General features: G+C 56.2%; 2 protein-coding genes across 2 annotated transcripts in view; one reads left to right on the top strand and one right to left on the bottom strand.

The window, feature by feature from the left end:
• Positions 1-4226, top strand: part of IL21R (interleukin 21 receptor) — a 32616-nt gene extending 28390 nt beyond the window's left edge. The window contains exons 7-9 of the mRNA XM_082644121.1: positions 184-280; positions 1281-1365; positions 3149-4226. Of these exons, the coding sequence (XP_082500247.1) occupies positions 184-280; positions 1281-1365; positions 3149-3913 (947 nt within the window). The 3' untranslated portion in view covers positions 3914-4226. The remainder of the gene's footprint in view (positions 1-183; positions 281-1280; positions 1366-3148) is intronic.
• A 6308-nt stretch (positions 4227-10534) lies between these two features.
• The window catches only part of GTF3C1 (general transcription factor IIIC subunit 1), a 72379-nt gene continuing 56557 nt past the window's right edge, over positions 10535-26356 (bottom strand). Inside the window, exons 28-37 of the mRNA XM_082645480.1 lie at positions 25370-25432; positions 24372-24465; positions 20696-20868; positions 19029-19316; positions 18068-18327; positions 16481-16761; positions 14229-14784; positions 13522-13573; positions 12482-12674; positions 10535-11538 (exon numbers count right to left, since the gene is read on the bottom strand). Coding sequence (XP_082501606.1) covers positions 11326-11538; positions 12482-12674; positions 13522-13573; positions 14229-14784; positions 16481-16761; positions 18068-18327; positions 19029-19316; positions 20696-20868; positions 24372-24465; positions 25370-25432 — 2173 coding nt within the window. The 3' untranslated portion in view covers positions 10535-11325. The remainder of the gene's footprint in view (positions 11539-12481; positions 12675-13521; positions 13574-14228; positions 14785-16480; positions 16762-18067; positions 18328-19028; positions 19317-20695; positions 20869-24371; positions 24466-25369; positions 25433-26356) is intronic.

The raw sequence follows: 26356 nt of genomic DNA, 5'->3' as shown, positions 1-26356 counted from the left end.
TGAAATCACTTGCCTAGGATGAGGATGGGAGCAGGAGTTGAAGCCAGGTCCATCCCACTGCGAGACACCAGCAGCCTTCCCACCCCCTTCCACTCCAGCCCAGACCCAGTGCCCTCCACACCCAGCCCAGGTGGCCTCTCGTAGAGGTTGGTCAAATTCAACCAGTGTTTTCTTCCTTCCCAGAGATAAAGGGAGACTTGTACCCTCAACTGCTTCCCATCCTGGTCCTCATATGCCCCATCCTTGTCTTCTTAGGCCTGAAGACCCACCTGCTTTGGAGGTAAGGCCAGGGAACAGGGTGGCAGGGAGGGGCCCAGCCTGGGCCAGGACTGGAGGACACACCTGTCACCATGACAATAGTAATGACAGTGATGGTGATAATAAACTGTTTACTGGGCACTGTGTAGAGCACATGCTTAACCCTCACAGCAGCCATATGAGCTTGATACATGGCATTTACTTCCGTTTGACAAATGGGGAAACTGAGGCACAGAGCTGTCTAGGAACTTGCCCAAAGTCACACAGCAGTGAAGTGGAGGAGAAGGAATTTCGACCTGTGCTCATAACAGTGACCTCAGCTGTGATCTTGTCCAGTGAATTTTAAGCTTTGAGTCCTGAGGGTCAGGAGGGGCCGCCAGGTGGGGGTTAAGGGCTGGTGGGATAAACCCCCGACAATCCTGCTTCAAAACCAGAGGTTTTGCTTTTATCTCTTTATGTATTGGGTTTCTGCTGAACGTGGCCATCGAGAGAAGGGCTGATGCTGATTACAAATATTGATAAAACCTAAGCTCCCCTGGCCTTCGTGCGTGCTACTGGCTGAGGCTGAGCCCTTGCTAAGTGGCAGACACTGAGCGGGGGCCCTGCATACCCTGTTCAAGGCAGAGAAGCCTGCGAATCACAGAGGGTGTTGCAGGCCAGTCTCTGGGTGCTGGGGTGCCTGGTGTTGTGCCTACACTTCCTGACCCCTCCCTACAGCCCCATGGAATTGGCTGTTGGCTCATCCCTGGTGGTGGAGGAGGAAGTCAAGGCTCAGGGGCCAGCACTGGCTTAGCAGAGGATAGGCAGCCAAGCCCTTAAACTCGGAACACCTTCAGGAGACTTGCTGCCCCGTTTTACAGATGTGAAAACTGAGGCCTGGAGCAGAGGGGCGGAAGGGAGGGGCCTGAGTGTGTCTTGGAGGCTCTGAGCCTCCCGCAGGACACATTTGGGGAGCATCTGAGCGGGAGGCCCGGCTGCCCTCTGGGAGATGCGGGGGGCTCACCTCGTCTCTGCCCTCCCAGGCTATGGAAAAAGGCGTGGGTGCAGGTGCCCAGCCCAGAGCCCTTCTTCCAGCCCCTGTACATGGGCCACAGCGGAGACTTCAAGGTGAGTGTCCCCACCACATGATGAGCCCCTGGGAGCCTCTCACCCTCTGGGAGCTTGCTTCCACCCACACACCTAGACCACCAGCCCCACCCTGTAGGCCCGGGGCACCCAGATCCCCAACCCAGCCTGGAACCAGGCTTCAGTCTCTGCACATGCAAAGTGCAGGAAATAATTCCAGTGGGGCAGAGCTGGCCTAAGAATTAAACAAGATCCTGCAGCGTTTCCCAACCCAAGGAGCCAAACTGGGAGAGAGGGTGAGCCAGGTGGTCCCTTGAGCCACGAAGTGGCCTCCTGGTCCTTTGGTAGAAGCCCTTGCTATGGAGGTGGGGAGGGAGCAGCTTCTGGGAAGGATATGGCCCTGCCTGCAAAATACACCAGCCCCATCCAGGCCCCAACCCCCGCCACCAGCGCCATCGCCCTTGGGTTCTCTGTGCCTATTTACCACCACCCACCCGGTGGCGGCAGTCACCGCAGAGAGGATGTGGTGACCCACCTGCTCCAGCAGAGCCTGGAAGTCAGGAAGTACGACATGCCGACATGCCGTCTGCCTGGCGCTCACTGAGCGCTGTCTCACCTCCACCCTTTCATCCTCTTAGCAGCCCCTGCAGGTGGGGAGGGGGTGCTTCACCATCCCAGGGGAACCATGAGGAGACCGAGGCTCAGAGCTGGGCAGGAGAGGAGCCTAGGCTGCAGCCCACATTGGATAGACCCTTTCCTCTTTCCTCTGCACTTTCCCTGAAGCTCAAATATCAAATCTATTTTGTGTTTGTTTTACCAACACACATACAGCTGTGCACCAGGCACTCTGCTAGGAGCGCCACAGATGTTATTTAATTTATCATTTAATCCCCACAACCACCCTGTGGAGTGGGGACTATTAGCAGGCCCATTTTACAGATGCAGAAACTGAGGCACAGAGAGGGTAAGTAATTGGCTCAAGGCCACACAGCTGAGAAGTGACTTCAAATCAGTGGTGGTGGCCTCAGCAGGGTTCTGAGAGGAGCTTTCTGATGGAGTAGGCTCAAAACTAGGAGATTTTGGTTCTCAGGGATTTTCTCTGCCAACTGGATGGAGATCCTGTGTCATGAGTGGGACCCCTGGCAGGTGAGGGCAGGGGGATCCTTAAAGTTTAGGGACGGCTGCCTCAGTCCATTGTCACCCCACAGCCCTTATCTATTCTGAGTGGCTGGTCCTTGATTCACTCCATTCATTCATTTAGTTAATATACATTTATTGGGTGCCTACTGTGTGCCAGGCACTGTGTGAGCCTCTGGGGACACAGCCATGACCAGAAGAATTGGGCCTTCTTCCCTGGTCATGTGTCCACTCTAGTGAGGACACAAACAGAAGAATGCGTGGTTTCGAGAAATCTCCCCGAGGACATAAAACAGAATGCCTGGTGGGGGCTCTGTCACTCAGCTCTCAGGGCCTCCTGCCCCTCGTCCCCACAGCTTGGGAATCTTGGACCCGCACCCATACAGACCCCAGGCCACTGAGCAGCGGATTGTCTGCACCTGCAGGCTGCTGAGGGCCGTGGCTCCCTGCTACAGGCAGGGAGACTGAGGCCCAGGGAGGCCGGGACAGCGGCAGGGACTGTCCCTGGATAGGCACACAGCACGGTGCTCATCTCCCCCCACCCCCATCTCTCTCTTTATCTTCTGGAGTCTTTGTCTCTTTCTCTCTTGCTGTCTGTCTTGTCTCTGTGTCTGTCTGTTGATATGCTCCCCCGCCGCCCCCTGTCCCCCATCCCATCCATGACTCTCCCTCCTCTTCTCTCTCGCAGAAATGGGTGGGCACCCCCTTCACTGCCTCCAGCCTGGAGCTGAGATCCTGGAACCCAGGGGTGCCCTTGCCCCTGGAGATGCACAGCCAGTACCCACCGCAGACTGCAGCCAAGGGGCTGGTGCCTATAGAGCTGCCGGAGCCCCCAGACCTGGTGGAAGCTGACGGGGTGCTTGAGCCGGGCTCCTGGGGCCCAGCCCCCTCCACCACCGGCAGCTTGGGCAGCTCAGCTCACAGCCAGGAGAGGGACCGGCCGTATGGGCTGGTATCCATCGACACGGTGACTGTGGTGGATGCAGAGGAGCTGTGCACCTGGCCTTGCACTTGCGGGGGTGACGGCTACCCAGCCCTGAACCTGGACACCGGCCTGGAGCCTGGCCCGGGCACGGAGGACTCGCTCCTGGGCACGGGGGCCACGGTCCTATCCTGTGGCTGCGTCTCAGCCAGTGGCCCTGCCAGGCCGGGGGGCCCCCTGGGCAGCCTCCTTGACAGGATAAAGCTGCACCTCAAGGATGAGGAGGGTTGGGCCCCCGGGCCACCCTGGGATGGCGGGTCGCCCCGAGGGGTGTCGGACAGCGAGGTAGGTTCGCCCCCAGCTGGCCTGGACATGGACACGTTTGACAGCGGCTTCGTGGACTCTGACTGCGGCAGCCCTGTGGAGCATGACTTCAGTAGCCCCAGGGACGAAGGGCCCCCCAGGAGCTACCTCCGCCAGTGGGTGGTCATGGCCCCTCCATCTGCAGGGCCTGGGCCCCAGGCCAGCTAGTGAGGCTGAGTGGCCGTCCAGAGCTGACCATGCCACTGAGCCATGAGCCACGGACAGGTTCACCTGGGCCGAGGTGTAAAGAGGCCTGCAGCCCTTGGTCTCCTGGCTGGGACCCCTGAGCCTGGTGTTTACAGTGCGTGTCTGGGGCTCAGGTGCCCACTGGCGTGGCTGCGCGTGTGAGTAGCCTGCGTGCCTGTGGACATGGAGCTCGCCCGTGGTTCTGCCATATTCCCAAGGCCACTCGTGTGTCTGTGCCGACGTGAGCTTCCTGTGTGCACGAATGTGAGCGGCATGCGTGTCTGTGGGCCTGAGATGACAGCCTCCCTCCCTCTGAGGCACGTGGGTGACCCCCGGGTCACGTGCTGAGGGGCTGGTCCAGTGCTGCCCACCGGGCCTGCTGGGACCAGGACACTGCCTGAGACAGACACCGAGCCCAGCCTCCCAGGTTCTGCCTGCAGAGTCACACAAAGTCCAAACTGTTCCTTATCGCCTTTCAGGGGGAGGGGAAGGGGACCAAGTGAGCCCACAGTGACCCTGGGGGTGGGAAGATTTTGGGGGAAGCCAGTGGACCTGGGTCTGAATCCTGGCTCTGACACCTCCTGGCTGTGCCACCTTGGGTGAGTCACTTCCCCTCTCTGGGCTGGAGTTTCCTCTCTTAATAATGGGGGCGGCCTGACGTACCCTGGGGAGAAATTGGAGAGGTCACCCATGTACCGTGTGCAGCCCAGACTCTCAGTAAACGTCAGCTTCCTTCCTTCTGCGGCCAGGACCAAGGCTTGTGCTAGAGGTGGGTGGGAGTGAGAAACCAGACACAGCCCAGGTACCTGCGGGCTGTCCCACCCTGCAAAGGGGCACTTGGGGGATTCCAGGTTTAAAATCAGCTTAGTTTCTTAGAATCAGCCCCTCACCAACCAAGATTTCTTTTTCTGGCTCCTGCTGCCCATTTTGTTGCTCCCTTTATGCACCCCAGAAATACTTACTGAGCACATTTACTGAGTACATGCAGGTGCTGGGATACAGCGAAAGGACGCTCCCCTTGGCACTCACATTGGGGAGGGCCGCAGGCCAGACTCGGCAGTAATGACACGGTGGCCCTGATCCCCTGGCATCTTACTTGCTTGTCCTGGGGAATTGGAGGAGGTCAAGTTCTTTTTTTTTTTTTTTTTTTTTTGCGGTACGCGGGCCTCTCACTGTTGTGGCCTCTCCCGTTGTGGAGCACAGGCTCCGGATGTGCAGGCTCAGCGGCCATGGCTCACGGGCCCAGCCGCTCCGCGGCACGTGGGATCTTCCCGGACCCGGGGCACGAACCCGTGTCCCCTGCATCGGCAGGCGGACTCTCAACCACTGCGCCACCAGGGAAGCCCAGTCAAGTTCTTTTTGATGATTTGTCGGAGAAACTGCTGAAATGTGAATTTAGGATGCTAAGAAAATACTTCTTTGTGACGTTTTGAAGGCACCTTATTGAACATCAGCTTTGGACAGGAGCTCGCTATTGGTGCTGCATATTGCATACAACTCATACTTTAAAAAAAAGAAAGAAAGGAAGAAAGAAAAGAGATCATTTTCCTCCTAAGGGTGCTCACCTTTAGAGGCAGCTTTTTCAAGGCCATGAAGCAAGGTTAAAGTAGTAGAGCCTGATTCAGCCGCCAGCTCTCAGAGCCCTGAGGGGAATCCCTACCCTGGCCTGGACCTGCCTGGCCTGTGGTCCTCGCCAAAGGCCAGGCTGCATGCAGGGCAATGCCTGAAGCTCTGGCTTGTCTCTGCTTTTGGACGAGGGCTCAGCTGTCGATCCTGCTGATAGTTTCTCTGTGACTCTTCTGTAAAAGGGGATGGTTGGAAGAAGTCACTGAGAACACGGGATTCCTTGGTTCTGAAAGTTCTAGAACACTGATGGTCTTAATAGTGGGACTGTTAACCTGGGATCAAGGTGTGAGGCTCGGATGGGAGCCCAAGTGTGAAACCACAGCTCCTGCAGGTGTGAGCAGCCCTCACCATCCCCCGCCATCACCCTGGAGACGCTTGGGTCAAGATGTGCTGTGGTTTTCACATCCTCAAGGAGGCCACAGGTTCCAGGCACCCCGTGGGCCCCAGGCTCCCCATGGAAGCAGCTCAGCTCTCTCTCCAGCACACACAGCTCTGGGCCGGGGAGTAGGGGTAGGGGACACCTGGGGCACTGGCTGATGCCAGGCCGGGGGCGGGGGGATGGGGCTCTGGCCGAAAAAAAACAAAAAACAAAAAAAACCCCAGAACGGGCCTTCCGTGGGTGATGGCAGAGTGAGCGCGTGTACTTCCCCTCCGGGGAGGTCATGACGCCAAGAGCAAAGGAGAAAGGCATATAAACTCTCCACAATGAAGGGGATGGTTCAGGGGGTCACCTGCCGTCAAGAAGCATCAACACATGAATGGAAGACAAGCAGAGTCAAGTCTTTGCTCCAATGTCACCTTTGCAATGGGACCCACCCTAGTCTCCTTACTCAAAACTGCAGCACCCCACAGACCTAGTTTTATTATTTTCCATTACATTTATTGTGCTTTTAACATATGTCTTTTACTTGCTTATCATATTTACTGTCTGTCGCACTAGCACAGGGACTTTGTCTGTTTTATCCACTACTCAGTCTCAGAGCCTAGCATGGTGCCTGGCACATAGCAGGTGCTCAACAAGTACTGAATGAATCAATGAATCAATCAATCAAAGGCAGAGTTGTGACTGACAAAGAAGTGGGCAGAGAGGAGGGAGGGGACTGAAACCAGGGGGATCCACTTGCCCTTGGACTTGGAAATGGCCCAGAATGGGACATGAAAGTGAAAATAGGGAACTCCTTGAAGTCTGTGAATGGAGCAAGAGACACCCCCCTCCCCCCGCCCCGCTGCTCACACTGTGGGGCAGCTGGGGATCTTCCTTCATCTATAGTGGCAACAGGCCTGAGGGGTTTTCTCTTAAAAAGTGATGTTCCCAGAAAAGAAATTTTGCATCAGCATCATGCTAGCTGCCCACCCCAAAGCAAACCCCATCCCTAGAAAGAACTGTCAAGGGGGAGGGCTTTGAGGCTGGACGGCCTGAGTTGGGAAGCCAACAGATCCACTTACTAGCTTCCAACCTGCAGAAATTATTTTACTTCCTTGCGCCTTGGTTTCCTCATACGTGAAATGGGTATATTAATTGGACATACGTTCTTAGGGCTGTTGTGAAACCAAGAGTTAATATGCATGAAGTGTGGAGAGCAGCGTGGCACATTGCAAGTGCTCAGAAAATGTTGTCACTTTATCATCATCTTTGTGGCCAAGTCCCTCCCCACCCCAGCAAGCTTTTGTTGATCTCAACCTTAAACGTGGATAGACAGCGAGCTACAGACATCTGGAGACCCAGATGAACCAGCAGGAAACGGAGATGTTGGGCTGCTGCTGCCACCTGCTGGTGACCACTGGAACTTGGCTGAGGAGCCAGCTGAAGGCGGTGCCCTCCCCGCGCAGCAGTCCAGGGGCTCCCCTAGCATCTGCCAGCGCTGTCAGGTGGCTTCACAACGGTCACAGAAACTCCATGCGGTGGAAATGTGGCGAAGAGGACACAAGGTGAACGGGTAGGTTCTTTTTTGTAAATTAAAGTATAGCTGGTTTACAATATTGTGTTAGTTTCAAGGGTATAGCCTAGTGATCCGTTTTGGGGGGGTTTTGCGTGTGTGTCTTTTTTTCTTTCTTTCCATATTCCATATAGGTTATTACAAGATATCGGGTATAATTCCCTATGCTACACAGTAAATCCTTGTTGCTTACCTGTCTTATGTATAGTTGTTTGTTAATCCTAACCTCCCAATTTGTCCCTCCCCCTCTCCTTCTCCCCTTTGGTAACCACAGTATGTTCTTTTTTATTAATTAATTAATTAATAATTAATAATTTTCAGTAGGTTCTTTTTTAAATTCAACAAGGGCTGAATTCTACTCCTTGGGTGGGTGGACCTGCATTGGGCAGTGGGCAGTGTGGGCAGTGAGACCACACTAAGCAGGGAGATCACATGTGTGCACACACACATGTACATATACACACATACTTCACACACACAACACATATATGCACATGCACATCTGGAAGGTCCCCGGCATAAGTGGGTCAAGGGCCAAAGGGAAGGATGGGTGGTCAGGTAGTCAGAGGACAGCTCACTCTCCGCCCAGGGTCCTGGGTGGCCTTGGGCGAAACGAGGCTGCAAGGGAAGGGAGGGGACGTGGGAGGAGGCTGGCAGCAGCAGCGGGGCAAACGAGATCTGATTGAGCTGCAGGAAGAAGGGAGGCGGATCCTGAGAAGGCAGCCGAGAGGATGCTCAGTGGGGGAAACCAGGAAGCAATTTCAGTGAAGAGGGAATAAAATCAGGACCTCAGTGCCAGGACTCCTGCCACAGAGATTACGTAGCGTGTAGCTCTCTACGTGCTGATACAGATGTGCCAGGGACACTGCAGGGTGAACAGCCGGAGCTGTGTCACTATGTAAAATGTCATCACAGGTCTATGTTTTCTCGGGGGTAGGGGAGCATAAAAGGTATGTAAATGAAGAGAAAAGGCCTGAAGGAGAAAGCAGCCTGGAGGCTTAAGTCATATCTGTAATGTTTTAAGTGTTTAAAGAGAATGGATTAACTCATGGTTTATGTAAGTAAAAAGGAGTAATGAAACAGAGCAGGACCCTGTGGGGCTCCCGGGCACGGAAGCTTTCCTGTCCCCCGCTTTTTTTTTCCTTTTTTCTTTGGCTGTGCCCCGCGGCATGTGGGATCTTAGCTTCCCGACCAGGGATTGAACACGCACCCCCTGCAGGGGAAGGACGGAGTCTTAACCACTGGACCACCAGGGAAGTCCCCTGTCCCCCGTTTCTTGTAGGGAACAGACTCCAGACTCCATGACCTTCCCTGAGTTCCAAAGGGCAGATTGGAACAGTCGCTAACCCGGGAAGGAAAGGGATGCAAAGACAAGGGAGGGGCAGCCAAGAAACAATAGTGCAGCCTGGGGGCAGGGTCCTGGTTCCACCTCAGGGGATACACATATCAGTGTCTTTAAGCTATTATAGAATTAAAACCCAACAAATGGAAGATGTCAGCATTTGTCATACCAGAGAAGCTCATCAACAAGATTACTTGAGACCAGATTAGAGGAGTGCAAGCCCTGCACACACCCTAATCTTATCAGCAACCCCACCCTTGAACCATTGCTATAAAATTCATCAAATCCGGGTTGGGACATGATACAGTTTTTCTGGGAAGGAGCCTGCTGTGTCCCCCTTTGCCTGGCAAAGCAATAAAGCTACTCTTTTTTGCTTCCCCCAAAACTCTGTTTCCGAGATTCAATTTGGCACCGGTGCACAGAGGCTGAGATTTCAGCATCAAGAGCTGACCCCACATCCCTATGTCCCATCTCCCATACACGTGCCCAAACTGTCCCTCAACTTGGGGAACAGGAAAGGAAACAGACTTGGCTGAGCTGTGCTTGCCCTTGGTGTTCTTCAGCTCCTCTGGCCCTCCTGTGAGGGGGATATTGCATCCCCATTTCTCAGATGAGAAAACCAAGGCCCTGAGATGTGAACATCAAGAATGGATCCCAACAACAAAGTCCTACCACAAAGCATAGGGAACCCTAGCCAATCTCCTGGGATAAACTTTAATGGAAAAGAATATTAAAAAAATGTCTCTGTGTGTGTAACTGAGACACTTTGCTGTACAGCGGAGATCGGCACAGCACTGTCAATCAACTATTCTTCAACTAAAGAACAAAAAGACTTGATCCCAACCCTACCTTGCTCCTGCCACACAACGCATTCCCACGTAAGCATCTGTTTACAAAGCAGATCACATCCACTATTCTACTTGATCTCAGAACCACCCCCCACAAATGCTAGTTTTTCACACTTGAGTAAAAATGAAAAAAGAAAAAAATGATGCTAAGACTTGGCCAAGTCTTGGCTGTGCTATGGGGGTTCACCCTCAAGACCCTAGACCTCATGCCCCGCTCCCCTGCCCACAGCCCCGTCACTCTGGAGTCTGGCCCGGGGACCAGGCGCCTGGCAGAGGGAGGATGGAAACACAGGGCCGCTAGCTGGGCCAGGTCAGGAGCTGCAGGCTGTGAGTGAGACGAGCTGCAATGGGCCTGAGACCGGGCCTGGGGGTGCAGCGGCGGTGACTAGGGGGGACATGTCCCGTACGTGTGACCGTTACATGCAGTGTTACCAGGTTTCTCATCTTTCAAGAGAAGATAGAGATCTGGATTTTTTTTAAATGTGAAAACTCCAATTAAAAAAAAATGTTGGTAACTAAAAAAACAACAGAAAAAGAAATGTGGGCTAAAGAGAACAGCCACGGGCCAAATCCATGCCCCAGGCCTGAGACCTCTGCGGCCTGCTGGCATCGTGGGCCACGATTGGCCTCAGGCCTGCCCTGGATTGGGCGCTGCCTGAGGCCTGTCAAGGGACAGGCAAGGGCCCAGCTGAGTGGGAGGATGGGCTTCCAAGGCAGCCGCAGGCGGTCAGGCTGCACCCAGCACCCTCTCTTCCGTTTTACAGGTAACATCTATTCCCAGCTGTTCCGAGGTTGAAAAACAAGGAGCCCCCAGGGGATCAAAGATTCTTTAGGAAACACACACAACAAATTGCATTTTACTTTGCTTTAATTAAAAAATATATAAATACATGCCAGGGGATTTTTTTTTCTTAATAAGAGGTTGAAAGAACAAAACAAACCCCAAAGCTGCCGGGACTCCCCGTTCCTAGGTGGCAGGAGGCCTGCAGGCGGGTCGCAGGCTCAGCCCCAGCCCAGGGGTCAGGGGCGCTGCCTGGAGAGGAGGAAGTCTATGCCGGGCCCTCGGCAGTGGGGCACCCAGCCCCGCTCTGTGACACGTCCCCAAGAGGCCCTGCCCCTCAGGCCACAAGGGCTTTCCAGGGAGCAGGGAGAGTCCTCCGCGGCGGGGTGGCTGGAATCTGGAAGGCGAGGTCTGCGTGGATGGGGCAGACCCCCGCGGCCCCCAGCTCCTGACCCCTCACTGGCCAGTGGATGTCCTTACAGAAGGCTCGGGGCCTGGGCAGCCTCGCCTCGGAAGCCCTTGGAGGACGCTCCCCACAACCCAGGCTCCAGAGAGATTGGGAACACAAGGAGGAGATCAGCAGGCCCAGTGTCTCCAAGCTCTCCCCCAGGCCCCGGGCTGACAAAGCGCAGTCCTCGGGGCAGCCCTGGAAGGGCCTGGGAGCAGGCGGGAGGGCAGCCTTCCTTCCAGAGTTCCAGGCCGGGAACCACAGGCGGGGCAGCAGGCTGGGCACAGTGTACCCGTGCAGCGGGCGGGACACAGGGCCCCCTGTGCCCTGACCTCGCCAGGCTGCACCGCACATGTGGGCCCCCCCCAGGAGAGAACATCCTCTCCTCAGGGCCGGCGCTGGGGCAGGAGGCTCAGAAGTGGACCCACTTGTTCCAGTTAGCCTCGTGGGGGAAGGCGCGGCCCAGGCGGAGCGTGCAGTCCAGCGTGGGCTCGTAGAAGACCATGGGGCTCCCGCCCGGGCTGGGGGACGACTCTGCCTCTCCGCCCGCCGGCTTAGAGAAGAGCGAGACAGCCGGGAGCTTTCTCAGCAGGCGCTTCTGAACGCAGCCGAGGGATTCCAGGCCCTGCAGACGACACAGACAGACCGGTTCACAGGGGCATTCGAGGACCACGTCCTCTGTGCCCGGAGCTGCTCCCAGAACAAACACCTGAACCTGGCCTTGAGAGAGGAGTAGGGATTGACGAGGGGGGTTTAGGCAAAAGCCCAGGGCAAGAGAGAGAAGCGAGTGACCAGCATCTGTACAGCGGCCCTGTGTTGAGCAGGGGTTGCAGGCCAGCTTCCAGATGCGGTTCTGTTGGGCCCAGACCTGCTGTAAAGTGCGGGCAATTTCACACTGAACTCCCCGTTTCCACTTCTGTGGAGGAGCTGGAGGCCCAGGGCACACAAGGCCGGAGTGCACGGCGGCCATCAGGTCGAGCTGCTCTCAGGAGGCCACGAGCACATCTCCAGCTCTCCCTGCCACCCACGGGGGCTTGTCACTCACTACTCACCTGCCCCTGTGGGCCTGTGAGCCTCTGAGCCCTGGTCTAGAGAAAGGGTCAGAGGCAAGACCCCGGGAACGCCAACATGCAGGCCTGGGCAACAGCTCAGGGCTGGGAAAGGGTGCTGTGAGGGACGGCCTGGGGACAGGAACCCAGGGCAGGGGTGGGGGATGTGGAAGGCTGGGCGCCAGCAGCGCTAAAGGGCACAGAGGCCAGAGGCAGGAGGACAGAAGCGGGTGTGGGGCTCGGCCAGCGCCGCGGCCTTGGAGGGAAGTGGGGCTGACGGGGGGCGGGGAGTAAGCAGTGTGGGGGACACCTGGGGCCCGAGGCTCTTCTGAGGAGCCTGGTTGTCTGCCAGGAGGCCAGCGCACCCCCGCAGGCCGAGCCTGTACGTGGCGGCCACACCCTCAAGCTCGGCCAATGCGCCCACCACCCCCTGGCCGAGACTCAAGCCCAGACCCAGGAAGAGGGAGCCACAGTGGGGGACGGGGACCCAATGAGGACCCTCCCCGAGCCCAGTCACACCTGGAGCAGCTCGAGCACGGCGAGGGGCTGCAGGACGCCCTCGTAGTGCTGTAGCAGGCGGCTCTCGGGCACGCCGGGCCTGGTCATGATGTGGTGCAGCATGCCCTCCATCATGCCCTTGATCACAGGCGTGTTCAGGCGGCCGTCCACGATGCGCCACGGGCGCCCGATGAAGCGGATGCTCTCACAGTCCCTGCGGGATGGGCACACGGGCGTCAGGCTCGCATGGTCCCAGCTCCGGGGATGGGACACCAAGGCTCGGCGAGGTCCGGCGCCTGGCCTGGGGCTCAGGGCTGGGGACCGTCTCCCTCTTGCTCTTCCACCTCCCGCCGCTCCCTCCCATCTGGACAGACGGGGTCCCAGCCCCATGGCCCACGAGCGCCGGACCCACATCACCGCTCACTGGCGGGGGTGGGGGTAAGGGGGCGGGGAAGTGCTAGGACCTCTGGATTTACCAGCTCCATCTGGGACCCGGGCCACTGGCTGCCTCCCCTTCTGACCAAGCTCTCAGGTCTGTACTCAAGAGTTCTACTTCTGTGCTGTATACGGGGGTTCCAGACACACTTTCCTTAGAAGGTTTCTGCTAAAAGCTTAACCAGTGACTGGTCTGACACACAGGGTCCCAGCGTGGGACAGGCCAGGCCCCAGGGTAGCTGGACACTTGGCTCTGACCGCGTGACTGGGCCCTGGCGAGGGGCGACATCTAAGCTGGGAGAGCACGGCCCCGCCAAGCTGAGGGTGATGTACACACTGGGGCAGGCGCCCCCTCGCCAGAAAGGCTTTTGTGACACCCACTTTTCCCGACGGACCGGGCGCTACAGCGGTCAGCGCTGCTGGCCCTCGTCCACCACGTGCGAGGAGCACCTGCCTGGTCCCCCAGTGAGCGGGACCAACAGTCCCTCCCGTGTCCCGGACCCCTGTGCCAGACAGATCTTTGTGAAAGACCGTCACGTAATAACTAATCTTGGACCCTGGGGACAACCCCCAAGGCCCTCACCGCTCCCCCCGGCCCAGGCCACCTGAGTCTGAAGCACACTCACCTTTCCCACGCTGCCTGGGAGAGGCCCCCAGCCGCAGAACCATCCGCCAAACCTGTTAAGAGAGAGAGGGTGTGGGAGACTGAAGAAGGTGAGGCCCATCTCTCCCTCCCCCCATTCATTCCTCAAGTCCTTCTGGGTCTGGGGATAAAGCAGTGAACAAAGCAACAGCAATGCCGCTCCTCAGAGCCTTCACCCCAGGGCGGCAGGGCGTGGGGGGCAAAGCCTGCACGCCCAGGACAACATGGGACAGGTGGCAGGGTGCAAGTGTGCAGCTGGGCTCAGGGCCCGAGGACACCCCGCCCCGGGGAGCGGCGAGCGCCTGAAGCCCTGACTGCAGAGCTGGGGGTGTGAAACCCTTGGGCAAAAACATCCCAGAGGATTACAGCATGAGAGAGGAAAATGGGGCACCTGCTAGGCCCCTGGGGAGGCCAGAGCCCTCCCCTTTCTGCTTCCTGACAGGGATGCTTCAGGAAACACCTCTTTCCAGAACCAAGAGAGCGCCGTGTCCTCATGATTCACAGGTCGGCTTAGGAGCGCCTGAGGCCTCTGCCCTCTCAACAGGCAAGAGCTTCCCCCTTGAAGTTGAGGCCGTGAAAAGTTGATGTAAAGGCCCCTTTTGTGGCTGCAGCAGGTTCGCCTGCCCATCAGGCCCCGTGACAGAGAATGGGCAGGTGGGGGAAGGTGGTGTGGGGGACAGGGTTTGGTACCTCTGGGGTCTTCAGGGCCCTCCGGAAGCTGGGCCTGACAGCTCAGCTGCTCTCGGCCTGGGGAGCTGGGTACCCCGACACCCTCTTGGTCCTCCTGCCTGGCTTCCGATGCTCTGGGGGGAGGCTCCCTTACGTCTGTGTCCTCAGGAGCTGTGGGCAGGGCAGGCACCTGGGTTTCTGGTTCTTCTTCTGCTCTGGGCCCCAGGCTGGAGGCCAAACGCAAGTCCTGGAGTGTGGGTCTCTTTGTGGGGGGCTCTGGGGCACTCTCGGGGTCGGCCCCCCCGCCCTGGCTGTCCACATCTGCACTGGCCCAGCTGGCACGCCTCTTGGCGCTCAGGGGGCCCTGAGAAGGTGGTGCCTGCCTCCCAGAGGGGTCGTCCTCGCTGGAAGGCCCCTCAGGGGGTCTGGCCTGGGGATCTTCTCTTTGAGGGTCAGTGCCCTCCTCTTTGTCTTTTAGCCGCACCGAGTGCAGGAGCCAGGGCTCGGCAGAGGCCATGGACACCAGGCGAGCGGTGTTGCCGCCGACTTCCAGCACCTGCTGTTGCTCTAAGAGGTCCTGGGAAAAGCAGGAGACACACGGCGTCTGTAGGGATCCCCAGGGTCATCGGGGCCCCCTTCCCCTGCCCGAGGTGTTTTAAGCGTTCTGAGCAAGTGGCCAGCCCAGCTCCTTCAGCACAGGTGGCTCCGCCTGCGCCCTCAAAGCTGATGTGACCTTACACGTCTCCTTCTGCCTGGCCAGCTCCTCCTAGACTTAACACCCCACCCTGAGGGTTACCAAGTTCCTCTGCAAAAGCCGTAATTATTCCCAAGTGAAGGAGACTGACTCCTTCCCTCGTTCACCACGCCCTCTTCCCACGTCCTTGTTCTTATCTACGAGCTGCACCAACTCTGGGCAGCACACAGGGATTCACCAACATCTTTTTCTTTTTTATTAAAAAAGCCACAAGTCAAGATTCAAGGAGTTTGCCCCTGTTCACAGCCTGGACGCAGGACTCACACCCACATCCTGTGGGTCTGGGGAGGGTTAGCGGCGCATGGGCCACTAGGGCCCTGTGCTGGACACCAGGGAACAGAGGGAGCTGCCTGCCCCTCGCCTCTCAGCAGTCAGTGGGATCCGCTGCCTGGGCTCCAGCACCGGGGCCTGGGGAAAATCCTCACCCTCCCTCCCAGGGCCCCAGAGGCACCATGAGTTTTAAGAACAATCCAACACCAAGTGAAAGGTACTCAACAGCCCTCTTGCATTTCCTGTATGGGTAAGAACTCCTTTGATAATGACAAGTATCGACTTCCACACCCTCCCCCCTGCCCCAGGAACACACGCAAGGCAGGCACCTCCGCAACATCGATAACAACTGACACGCAGGAGGGCAAGCCAGGTCCCGGGGCACTTGATCTAAAAGGTCCAACTCTTCTCACATTCTTTGGGTTCAGGGGTCACTGATGAAAATGGGTGCGGGCAGGTAAAGCTGTAACCAAGAAGGACCCTATGGGGCCTTTGCGGGGCAGGCCTTTCCCCCATACCCTCTGCTTTAGCGCCTCTCTGCAGTACCCAGGTAACAGTATCTGGTGCACTTTCCTGAGTGGTTTTACAGAGGCAACCCCCCCCCACCATCAAATGGAACAAATTTAACTTCGCAGCCCCCAGACCTGCTGCCACCTAAGGACTGACAGCGTTAACCCGTGACACCGCCCCGTTCCCTCACCATCAGCCAATCAGAGAACTGTACACGAGCTGATCACGTACTCTGAGACCCCTCTCCCTCGCCTGGCCTTTAAAAATGCTTTGCTAAAACCTTTCAGAGAGCTCGGGGCTCTCTGGGGCATGAGCCACCTGTCTCCTTGCAGGGCCCTGCAGTAAACCTTTCTCCCCTCCAAACTCCGACGTTTCGGCTTGTTGGGCCTCATTGCGCGTCGGGCACGCGGACTTGCGCTAACAAAGTGGTGAGTACTGTGGACCAGGTGCAGGGTATCTGGAGACAGCAGAGAGCTGGGGAGGACAAGGCCCATGGCTTGGGGGGGCTCCGGCCAGCTGTGCTGAAGAAACAGGGCCCAGAGTGGCCAGACCTTCTAACGTTCAGGAGAAGCTGGCAAAATTTCAGGCAAGATCTCCTGTCTTCCATGTTGACAACGAATCCAGCTTTTGAAAAAATTCCACTACACGCCCCAAGCCAAGCCCACCCGCAGCGTGAGTCTGGCCCGTGAGTGGCTACTTCTGGTTTGGCTACCACAGGCTGCCTGAGAGCACAGCTCACCTGGACGTAGTCTGCGAAGGTCCGGGAGCGCTCCCCACCTGTCCTTGCCAAGGCAGAGAACCTGCGGCTCAACTCCACCCTGTCCACCCCAAAGCAACCGGCCGCTGCGATGGCCCCCTGGACCTCCAGGGCGGCGGACACGTCTCCGGGTTTGTACCCAGACAGCGCCAGCCGGTGGGTGAACTCTTCCAAGCTGCAGGTGTCCTCCTGGCTGTTTATCAGCCTGGTGAATGTGTCAGGGAGGCAGGAGGTTCCCACCATCAGCTCTTCCAGAGAAGTGGCTGTGGAGACCAGGAGGACCAGAATCAGCCCTGAGAAGCCCCTCTCCTCCCCAGACCAGTGTACAAGCGATGCTGAGGCAGGTCATGCTCCAACACCGACTCACTGCTCCCCAGATGTCCAGGGGTTGCCTTCTGGGTGGACACGGTTGGGCCCCTGGCAGTCAGGTTCCTGATACATGCCGCCCTGGGCCCTTGACTGCAGCCCACTGGATCCCCAGGGCCAGTATGATTCTCTTGTTCAAGATTCACAGGGAAGGGCTCAAAGGTGGGGCTGGGATCTGAGAACCAGAACCCTAGAGCTCTGGAGGGAGTGGGGTGGCCCTCCACTCAGGCTGCCCGGGCCCCACCCTTCCTTATGTTCCCATGTCCACGGCTCCGCAGACCCCGTAAGATACGCCGGGACCCCTCCACAAGTCCCGACTTTTTTTTTTTTTTTTTTTTTTGCGGTACGCGGGCCTCTAGCTGTTGTGGCCTCTCCCGTTGCGGAGCACAGGCTCCGGACGCGCAGGCTCAGCGGCCACGGCTCACGGGCCCAGCCGCTCCGCGGCATGTGGGATCTTCCCGGACCGGGGCACGAACCCGTGTCCCCTGCATTGGCAGGCGGACCCTCAACCACTGCGCCACCAGGGAAGCCCAAGTCCCGACTTTTGTTCACACCAGCCACGGCTGGTTTCTGGTGCTTCCTGTACAAGGTGTCTCTGCTCAGACCACAGGCTACAGGTCATCACATTTTTGCCTGGGCCAAGCTCCTGATACAGCACAGAATACTGACTGTGGCTGTGAAGGTAAACACCTCAACATGTGAAAATAAAGGCAAGTCAGACAGAGCAGGAAAGGGGCAGGAAGGGGGAAGAGAAGTGCAGGGACGAGGCCCCAATATTCTCGTTTTACGTGGAGGGAGGAGAGAGACGGCCAGAAACTAAGGGCGCAGGGAATGGAGGTTTAAGCAAGGCATTATCGTCTCAAGGGCAATCAACAGAAGAACTCAGAAAAGTGTAAAAATTGGAAGTAAAGGAGATAAGAGATAATGAACATAAGCAGAATACTCATCTTTCACAGCAAGAGGTCAAAAGACAACACTCGGGCAAAAAGACCATGGTGAGCACTAACCACACAGCGGGCACAGCCCAGGGCTCCCCAAGTGGGCAACTCAGGACGTGTGCCCCCCGCGCCGACTGCTACGGATAGGAGGGCTTTTCCTTCGTTTTCTGCTTTGGCTCAGTCAGTGGTGGCTGCCACACGTGGCCTTGGGAGCCTGGCCATGAGCCCCAGGTCTGGGCCACGGGGCAGCTGGGGGGGCACTCACCAGCGGGCCCGAGCCCGGTGGGCTTCGGGGTGCAGCGCAGCCGGAGCTTGACCCGGCAGGAGTTCACCACAATGCTGTCGCTGGGGTTGAGGTTGCGGTTGCTGACGATGCCGGGGGCGCAGCAGCCCTTCATCAGCAGGTAGTTGGTGTGGGAGGCCTGGCGGGCTTTCACCTCGATGCTCCGGCGCTTGGCCCCCGAGCCTTCGTCCAGGTCTTCCTCTTCGTCCTCGTCCTCTTCCAAGGTGCCGTCCTTTCCCAGGCTAGGAGCAGAAAACGGACCTGGATGACGGAGCCCAGCCAAGCTTTCTGCTGGTCTGGCCGCCCCTTCAGAGAGCGGCGCTCTGACCACAGATGCGGCCCTGGCATCCGGCTGTGAGGTCAGGTCAGCACAGACTCTGCTCCAGATTCATCCCCCTCGTCCACCTTCCATACCCCCCCCCACCCCCCGTCCCTATACCTGTGTCTCTGCAAGGGCTGTCCCTTCGGCCTGGAAACCCTTCCTAGTCTCTGTCCAAAAATGCCTGCTTTTCCATTAAATCCCAATTCAGCTATTACAGCCTCAAGGAACCTTTAACGATACCCCTGCTCTGCCTACCCCACCCTCCGTGCCACACTGTTCCAGGTCCTTCTCTTTGGCGTGGTCCAGTCACCCCCTCCTCTGGCTCCCCTGGCGTCCAGAGGCACCAGCAGGAGGTGCTGCACTGGACACCGCATTGGAATCCCTGGTTCACAGACCCGTGAGCTCCCGGAAGGCACTGCCGAGGCCCTGCTGTCTTTGTACGGCAAATACCCACACAATGCCAAGCACAACGCAGAGAAACGCAGCAAGTGTTCGTTGAAAATAAAACCCAGATGACTGAGGAAATAAAATTGCAGATGCCACAGCTTGCGAGGAAGTGATGGTGCCCAAAGCCCCCGACGGTGCTCAGAGCAGCGTCCCAGTGGCTGCCCTGGCTCTCACCTCTTAATGACCTCGTTCTCCACCATTGAACTGTCCACCACCACGATCTGCTCTGGGATCCTGACATCCATGGAAACAAGGCCCAAGGAGAAAAGGGTCAGGACGGCCACACAGTGTCCTCCAGGGCCGTCCAAAGAAAAAGCCACCAGGTCGCTCGTGGAGTCGTTATTATCCTGCTCTTTGAAGGAAAAATTATCAGGCTGGTCCAACTTGCCGGCAGCCCGGATTCTGTCGAAGAACTGGAATGATTCTGTGCAGATGGTACTCGGAAATCGCCACGTGAAAATCCTACGCAGAAAGAGAAGGGAAGGGCCTTTCTGAGGACAGGGTGCTGGAGGCCTTGGTGCGGATGGGCTGAGGGCACTTCATATCTTGCCGTCAACACTAAACACACCAGCTTCTCCCTGGAAGCCCTGTTTTCCATCTCGGATGAAGGTGCTGCACCTTTTCATCTAAGCCAACACCCTAGGCCTCGCGGTACCAAACTGGGGAAGATGAATGTGCTTTTTGTAATCATCTTTACACAAGGCAAGCCCTGAACCCCTACAGAAGGAAGGGGATATGCGTATGTTCGATCTCACAGTCTCCACTCGGAGCCTGCAGTCAAGCCCTTGCCTCTGTCCAGAGGGGTGACTTTCCAGACCCTGTAACAACCTCTTGCTGACATGCCACAAACTGGGTCTAAAAAGTACATGATGGGGTTTCCCTGGTGGCGCAGTAGTTAAGAATCTGCCTGCCAATGCAGGGGACATGGGTTCAAGCCCTGGTCCGGGAAGCTCCCACATGCCGCGGAGCAACTAAGCCTGTGCGCCACAACTACCGAGCCTGCAAGCCACAACTACTGAGCCCGTGTGCCACAACTACTGAAGCCCACGTGCCTAGAGCCCATGCTTCCCAACAAGAGAAGCCACCACAATGAGAAGCCCGCATGCAGCAACAACGACCTGATGCAGCCCAAAATAAATATATATATATATATATATATATATATATATATATATATATAAAGAGCAACTTAAAAAAACAAAAAGTAGGGCTTCCCTGGTGGCGCAGTGGTTGAGAGTCCGCCTGCCGAGGCAGGGGATGCGGGTTCGTGCCCCGGTCTGGGAAGATCCCACATGCCGCGGAGTGGCTGGGCCCGTGAGCCATGGCCGCTGAGCCTGCGCGTCCGGAGCCTGTGCTCCGCAACGGGAGAGGCCACAACAGTGAGAGGCCCGCGTACCACAAACAACAACAAAACAACAACAACAAGAAGAAGAACACAGTACACGATGGCTTCCAAATGAAGCATGCGAGCCTGCAAGACAGGCAGCCTGGTACAGCTTGGAGCCGCGAACATAAGGACCGAGGTTACATCCAACCGGAAGGGTGCACTCTTAGCTGGTCTAATTATTAGAAACCCATTTTACCCAATTTTATGGGGAAAAGGGAAACAAACTACCTACAAAATTGGTAAAACACCCCAACACAAAATATGGCAAGCATTAACCTTATTCCCATAGAAGGGAGGACAGACATTGATGAGAAACTTGGTCCCAGAGGCTGCGTCTCGCACACGAGGCCACGAGAGGCCCAGGCCGCCCTGCTCTCTGATGAAGAGGGATGCCCGTCACTTCCGCTCACCTGTGCTCCTCTCTGCAGCCAGGCCCCGCCCTCCCCGTGCTCACCTGTGGTAGGTCTGGGACAACTGGTAGGACATGGGCGCAAAGGGCAGAGCACGGTTTTTCTTGGGGCCCAGTGTGTGGTTGACCCGGCGCCGGTTGACCAAGCTCCTCTTCTGGTACTCCACAAAGGCCTTCACCAGGATGTGGTCCTTATACTCCCGGTAGAGGCGGAACGTCTGTAACACAGCAGGCCGTGCGTCAACAGGGCTCTCCAGCCGGCGGGGGGAAGACCCCGATGTGGATGCACAGAAGCCACAGCTGATCGTCGATGGAGGAAGCGGCTGGCGGTGGGGGAGAGCCCGGAGGAAGCCCACATCCCGACGGTCGGCCCGCACCCACCTTCACGTCACCTCAGAGAGTACAGAGAACAGGCAACTGCAGGGAAAGGCGGGCTGCGCCCCATGCCTATTTCTCTGGCTGCAAAGACGCTGGGAGCTGACGCAGAATCATCTCTGATACCACTGTATCCCTTACCCCTACCTAACCCATCAGCATGTCTGCTGGGCTCTACCCCCGAAATATGTTCCTAGACGCATCTGGTCTGTGCCATCTATACTGCCACCATCTGGGCCATGCCACGATTGTTTCTCCCCGTGGCCCCTTGCCCCCAGCCCGACCACTCTGCACAGCAGCCAAAGTAGACCTTTGATGCCTAAATCAGACCACACATTCCTTCCCTGCCTCGAAAGCCCCGACAGCTTCTGTCTGCAGGGGGAACTCCCAGTCCTCACTAGGCTTGACGAGACCCCCGTGAGTGGGACCCGGCCCACCACCCTGGCCTCAACTCCTACGATAAGTGCAGCCCTTGCTCACCACCCTCCAGCCTCACCGGCTTCCTTACGTTTCTTGAAAAAGCCAAGGCACTCCCGCCTCGGGGCCTTGGCACTTCCTGCTCCCATTTCTTGGACAGCACACTCCCCCAGGCTCTGCGTGGCTGACTCCCTAACATTCAGCTCTCAGCTCACACACGTCCCCTCAAAGGCCAAATCCTCCTCCGTCCCGCTCCTCGGCAGTCAACTCAATTACATTGACCCGTTTCCCTTTCTCCGTCGTAACCGTGTCTACGTGAAATGATCTCATGTGTTTATTCCCTGTCACTCTCTACGGAGCACAGACTCGACTCGTACTGCTGCCCCAGCAGGCGCCTGGCACCCAGCATGGGGCAAAATGGAGGGCGGTGTTGGGTCCTGGGTGCAGAGGCTCCCCCCGTGGGCCACGCCGCCATGGCTCCCTGGCTCGCAGATGTGGATCCCGCCCAGAGGAGGCGCAGCTCAAAGGACTGCGGGACCGGCAGTCCCGTCATTCCCGTTTTCCGAACAGCATTGGTTCAGTCAACTGACAGCGAATGTCGAGTACACACCAGCCTCCAGGAAAGTTCAAAGCACCGGCCAAGAAAACCTGCAGGCATGGTCTCAGAATCCTGGCTTAGAAATTTCTCTGCTGCACTGACCCCGGGACCCGAGGGTGACAGGAGACTGAGGCTCATGGACTTCGAGGGATCTTCTGAGGCCACACTGCTGGGAGGGGCAGGACCAGGGAGAGGATGAGGTCTCGTCCTCGAGCCAGTGGCCAGGGGATTGGGAGTCAAGTGGTGGTCAGTTGGGGTGCTGGGGCAGCATGGGGGGTGGCTCTCCCGGAGACAGAGTGGGGTCTGGGCACACACTGGGTCCTGTCAGTCCGAGGTGCGCACAGTGCCCTCGATTTCTCCAGGTACCACCTCTACGTCAGTCCTGGCGCACGGACTAGCAGCCTGATGGGGAAGACTGAGCGGGGCGGAGGGAAGAAGCAGGATGCAGCCGTTAGGTCATCACTGCTTCCCCCCAAGCGGAAGTGGAAGCTGAATCCAGCTTCCTGTGAAACACCTGCACCTTCTGCTTGCCTCTTCCATGTGAAGACGAGGATGGGCACGCTCCCCAGACAGCCGCTGACGTGGAACAGGAGCGCACAGACCACGCACAGTGAGTGGGGAGTGTGGCACAGCCCGTCAGACTCCCAAGAGGCTGGGCTGTCACAGACACAGTGAACTACCGCCATCTGGGGTGCCTGTGACGTCCACCTTCCTGCAGCACACTTCCCGGAAGCTCAGGGCTGCAGGGAGCCTGGTAGGATCCCGGGTGGCCTCTGACCTCATCCTTTTTCTTTTTTCTTTTTTCTTGGGGGGTGGGGTGGGGTGGGCACACCATGTGGCTTGTGAGATTTTAGTTCCCTGACCAGGGATGGAACCCGGGCCCTCGGTAGTGAAAGCGTGGACTCCTAACCACTGGACCACCAGGGAATTCCCTGACTTCATCCCTAATGACCTCCCACTCCTTGCTGCCAGGGGGAAGGGGTTGCTGAAGAAGGGCCCTGTGTCCTCCTTGGGCTCAGATGCTCTCTCTCATGGGACTTCCCACACCCTGGGTGGTCAGGGAGAGTGACAGCCCCTTGGCACCATCCCTACCGCTCAGACCCCACCTGGAAATGGAGCTAGAGGAAGGAAAAGTGAGGCCACGGCCCTGGCTGGGACACAGGGACCAGGTTCTTGCCATAACTTGGGGGCTGGGCTTTCTCATGTTGACGGGGGTTGGACCGACCCCCGAGGTCCTGCTAGCTCTAACCCCGGCTGGGCAGGAGAGCTCGTCAGGGTCCTGCCCCCTCCACTCCTGACTGCAGACTGTGGGGTGGGGCCTGGGGCCCACGTGCCACAAGAGCTCTCCAGTTGACTCTGAAGCATCCCCACAAAGTTTGGGACAGCACCCGTCTAAACAGATCAGTGGGATGAGAAATAACACCAGCCTTTTGTTTTCTTATTTTTTTTCCCCTCATGTCCCAAACTGGCTTGAAGAGCTGAGTTTTGGGTTTAGAGACTAAATACAAAAGTAGACAGGCTCTACTTGGAACACACTTTTGCAATCACTAGAAACAAGGGAAGCATGGGCTCGGGGAGTGGGCCCCTCTGCTGGGGGCTTGGAGCCACACAGACTCAGGTTAGATGGATGAGCTCTGGGATCTTGGGCATGGGCTTTTTGAACTTCTCTGAACCTCAAGTTTTCACACTTGTAAAAGAGTACTTCCCAGGCTTAGTGCGGGGCTGAATGAGATCCGCCTTTCTCTTTCATCCTCATTTGGCCACGATAAAGCAGCATTACAGTTCTAATAAGTTCTCAAGAGATATATGACTCAACGCCTGCAGAAAGGCAGCTTTCCCACTGGGCGATATCTAGCAATCAAAATATGTTGATATTTGTCTGTTATAATTGGAAAAGATATGCCGTGTAGTCCAATTACTTTCTCAGCTCTTTTGAGAGGTTCATTTCCTCTTCTGCCTAATTTTCTGCCTTCAACATTAGACTCAAAACCTCAGCGCTGGGAGGGATTCTGGAGGTCACCAGATCCTGTGCCCATACTTCAAAGATGAACGGGGGGGTTCCCTGGTGGTCCAGGGGTTAGGACTCGGTACTCTCACTGCTGTGGCCTGGGTTCAATCCGTGGTTGGGGAACTAAGATTCCAAAATCAGCGCGGTTTGGCCAAAAAAAAAAAAAAGATGAACGGAGTGGGGGCTAGAGTCTCAGGGGCAATCAGGCCCTCTGAGGCCCTGCAGTGAAGTGAAGGGGTGGAAACCTCACATGGCCCGGCCTGGGAAGGGCCCCGAGTTCCAGAGCACTGCTGTGAAGCTGATGTTGCGTCCCCGACACCCACCTGAAATGACTGGTAGATCTCCATCTGGCTGTCTGAGAGGGCCAGTGTGCTCTGGATCAGGTTCTGGAGCACCAGGAAGTGGATGTCATCCACGCTGAAAGAGACGGGGCAACAGGGCCACGTGAGCCCACAGGCCGCAGGGCACGCTCATCTTGGGTAGATTCGGTCTCAAAAAAGTTTTCAATCTCACAAAAGTGATACGAATGTCCAAACTAGTCATAAACCAAAACAAAAGAAATGATGGTTTTTATGCCTTACTGATTGGTCCATTTTCACAGGGAAAAAGTTTCAGTCCAGTGGGTAAGGGGTGACATAACCTAGAAACGGGTTTTCATGACAACTAACACATGTGGTTAGTGTTTAGATTTTCTTTTTGTCTAATTTTAAACAACTGTTTCTCCAATGAGAATAGGCTTTTCATTGAATACAGAGCTAAAAATCAAATTGAATACTGATTATCCAAGATGGAAAGAAAATGCTGAGGCTTCTTTCTTTCTTTTTCTTTTCTTTTTTTTTTTTTTTTTTTTACTTTTCGCTATGCTGCGCAGCGTGTAAAACCTTAGTTTCCCCACCAGGGATCAAACCGGCGTCCCCCTGCAGTGGCGGTGCGAAGTCTTAACCTCTGGACCATCAGGGAAGTCCCAAGGGAGTTTTTGCTTGGGAAGTTCATGGGCTAGGAGTTCAAACCCCTTCCCCAACCCGTCCTCAACCTGGGCCAGTGACAGGCAGGGTGAGGGGTCGGCACACTCTCCCCGCACAGGGCCTAATAATGAATAATTTAGTCTCTTTGGGCCCAGTGGTCTCTGTTGCAGCCACTCAACCCTGCCGTTAGAGCGTGAAAGCAGTGCAAACTACACGTGCAATGGGTGTGGCTGTGTTCCAATAACACTTTATTTCCAGAAACCAGCGCCAGGCTAGATTCGGCCCTAGATGACCCTGTGCTAGACAACCCAATCAAGCAGCCTAGGAAAAGGTACTGGGTCTCTGTCAGTACTTGCCTATTAAGTTCATCCTCTTTCCTGACTTGGTCTTTTTCATCTCCAATCATCAAAACTCGGTATCTGCATAGGAAACAGAAGAACTTGTGAATGGAGCCCAGCTGACCTTCCATAGCCAAGGGGATGCTCGCGGGAGGTGGTTACTGACTGGCTAACATGGCGGAAAAAATAGTAAAGTCCCTAAAACTGAAACATGTACATGCAAATTAAAATGAGAAAACACCAGGTTCTGCCCATCGAATTGAGCGTGTTGCAAGAATGAGGGTTGAGGAAATGAGGAATGTTCGTTCACTGACCATTTTGAGGCAACAAGGAGACGTTAACTCACAGGGAGCGACTGTTAAGTGTTAACCGGAGGAGGACAGACAGCTGTGGGTCACCAGGATGAAGAACAAGCATAAGGAAGAAGGTGGCGAGAAGACGCCCCACAGGGCAAAGTTGTATCATGTGACGGGATTACAGGTTAACCCCCGATCTACTTTTCTGAGCTCCAAGTAATATTGTTTTACTGTGTTCATACCAAGAAAATAAATATAGAAGTAAATCGTAGAACTCTACAAAAAAACATGGCCATCTATTTGAGACATTTCGTTGGTTTCTACAAAACTAAAGTCAAAACTCATCTTGGCAATCGTAAATGCTTCCTAAAATTTAGGAACAAGACAAAGCACCTTTTCAGAAAAACGTGACCTGATTTTGGTCAAACAAGAAAATATTTGGAATTTATTGAAAATATGTGGGGACAGAAATTATATATAGGTAAACAGGCCACTTGAAACATCTTCAAGACAAGAGAAACCATGCCACTTGTGGGTTCTGGGGAAGAGTTTGTGGCAAAGGCAAAATCTGTAAACGACTACAAATCGCTCCTTGGCCCTGGCACACAGTGGGCACGACATAAACTATTTGTTGGGTGAATGAAAGGACGAGATCCCCAACTGAAACGCAGACGGCTTGCTGAAAAGATACCACACAATTCACAGTGGG

Source organism: Mesoplodon mirus, assembly GCF_964341445.2.
Source record: "Mesoplodon mirus genome assembly, chromosome: 15".
NCBI lineage: Eukaryota > Metazoa > Chordata > Mammalia > Artiodactyla > Ziphiidae > Mesoplodon > Mesoplodon mirus.
The sequence above is the reverse complement of the archived record's forward strand: the minus strand, read 5'-3'. Positions and strand labels throughout refer to the sequence as shown.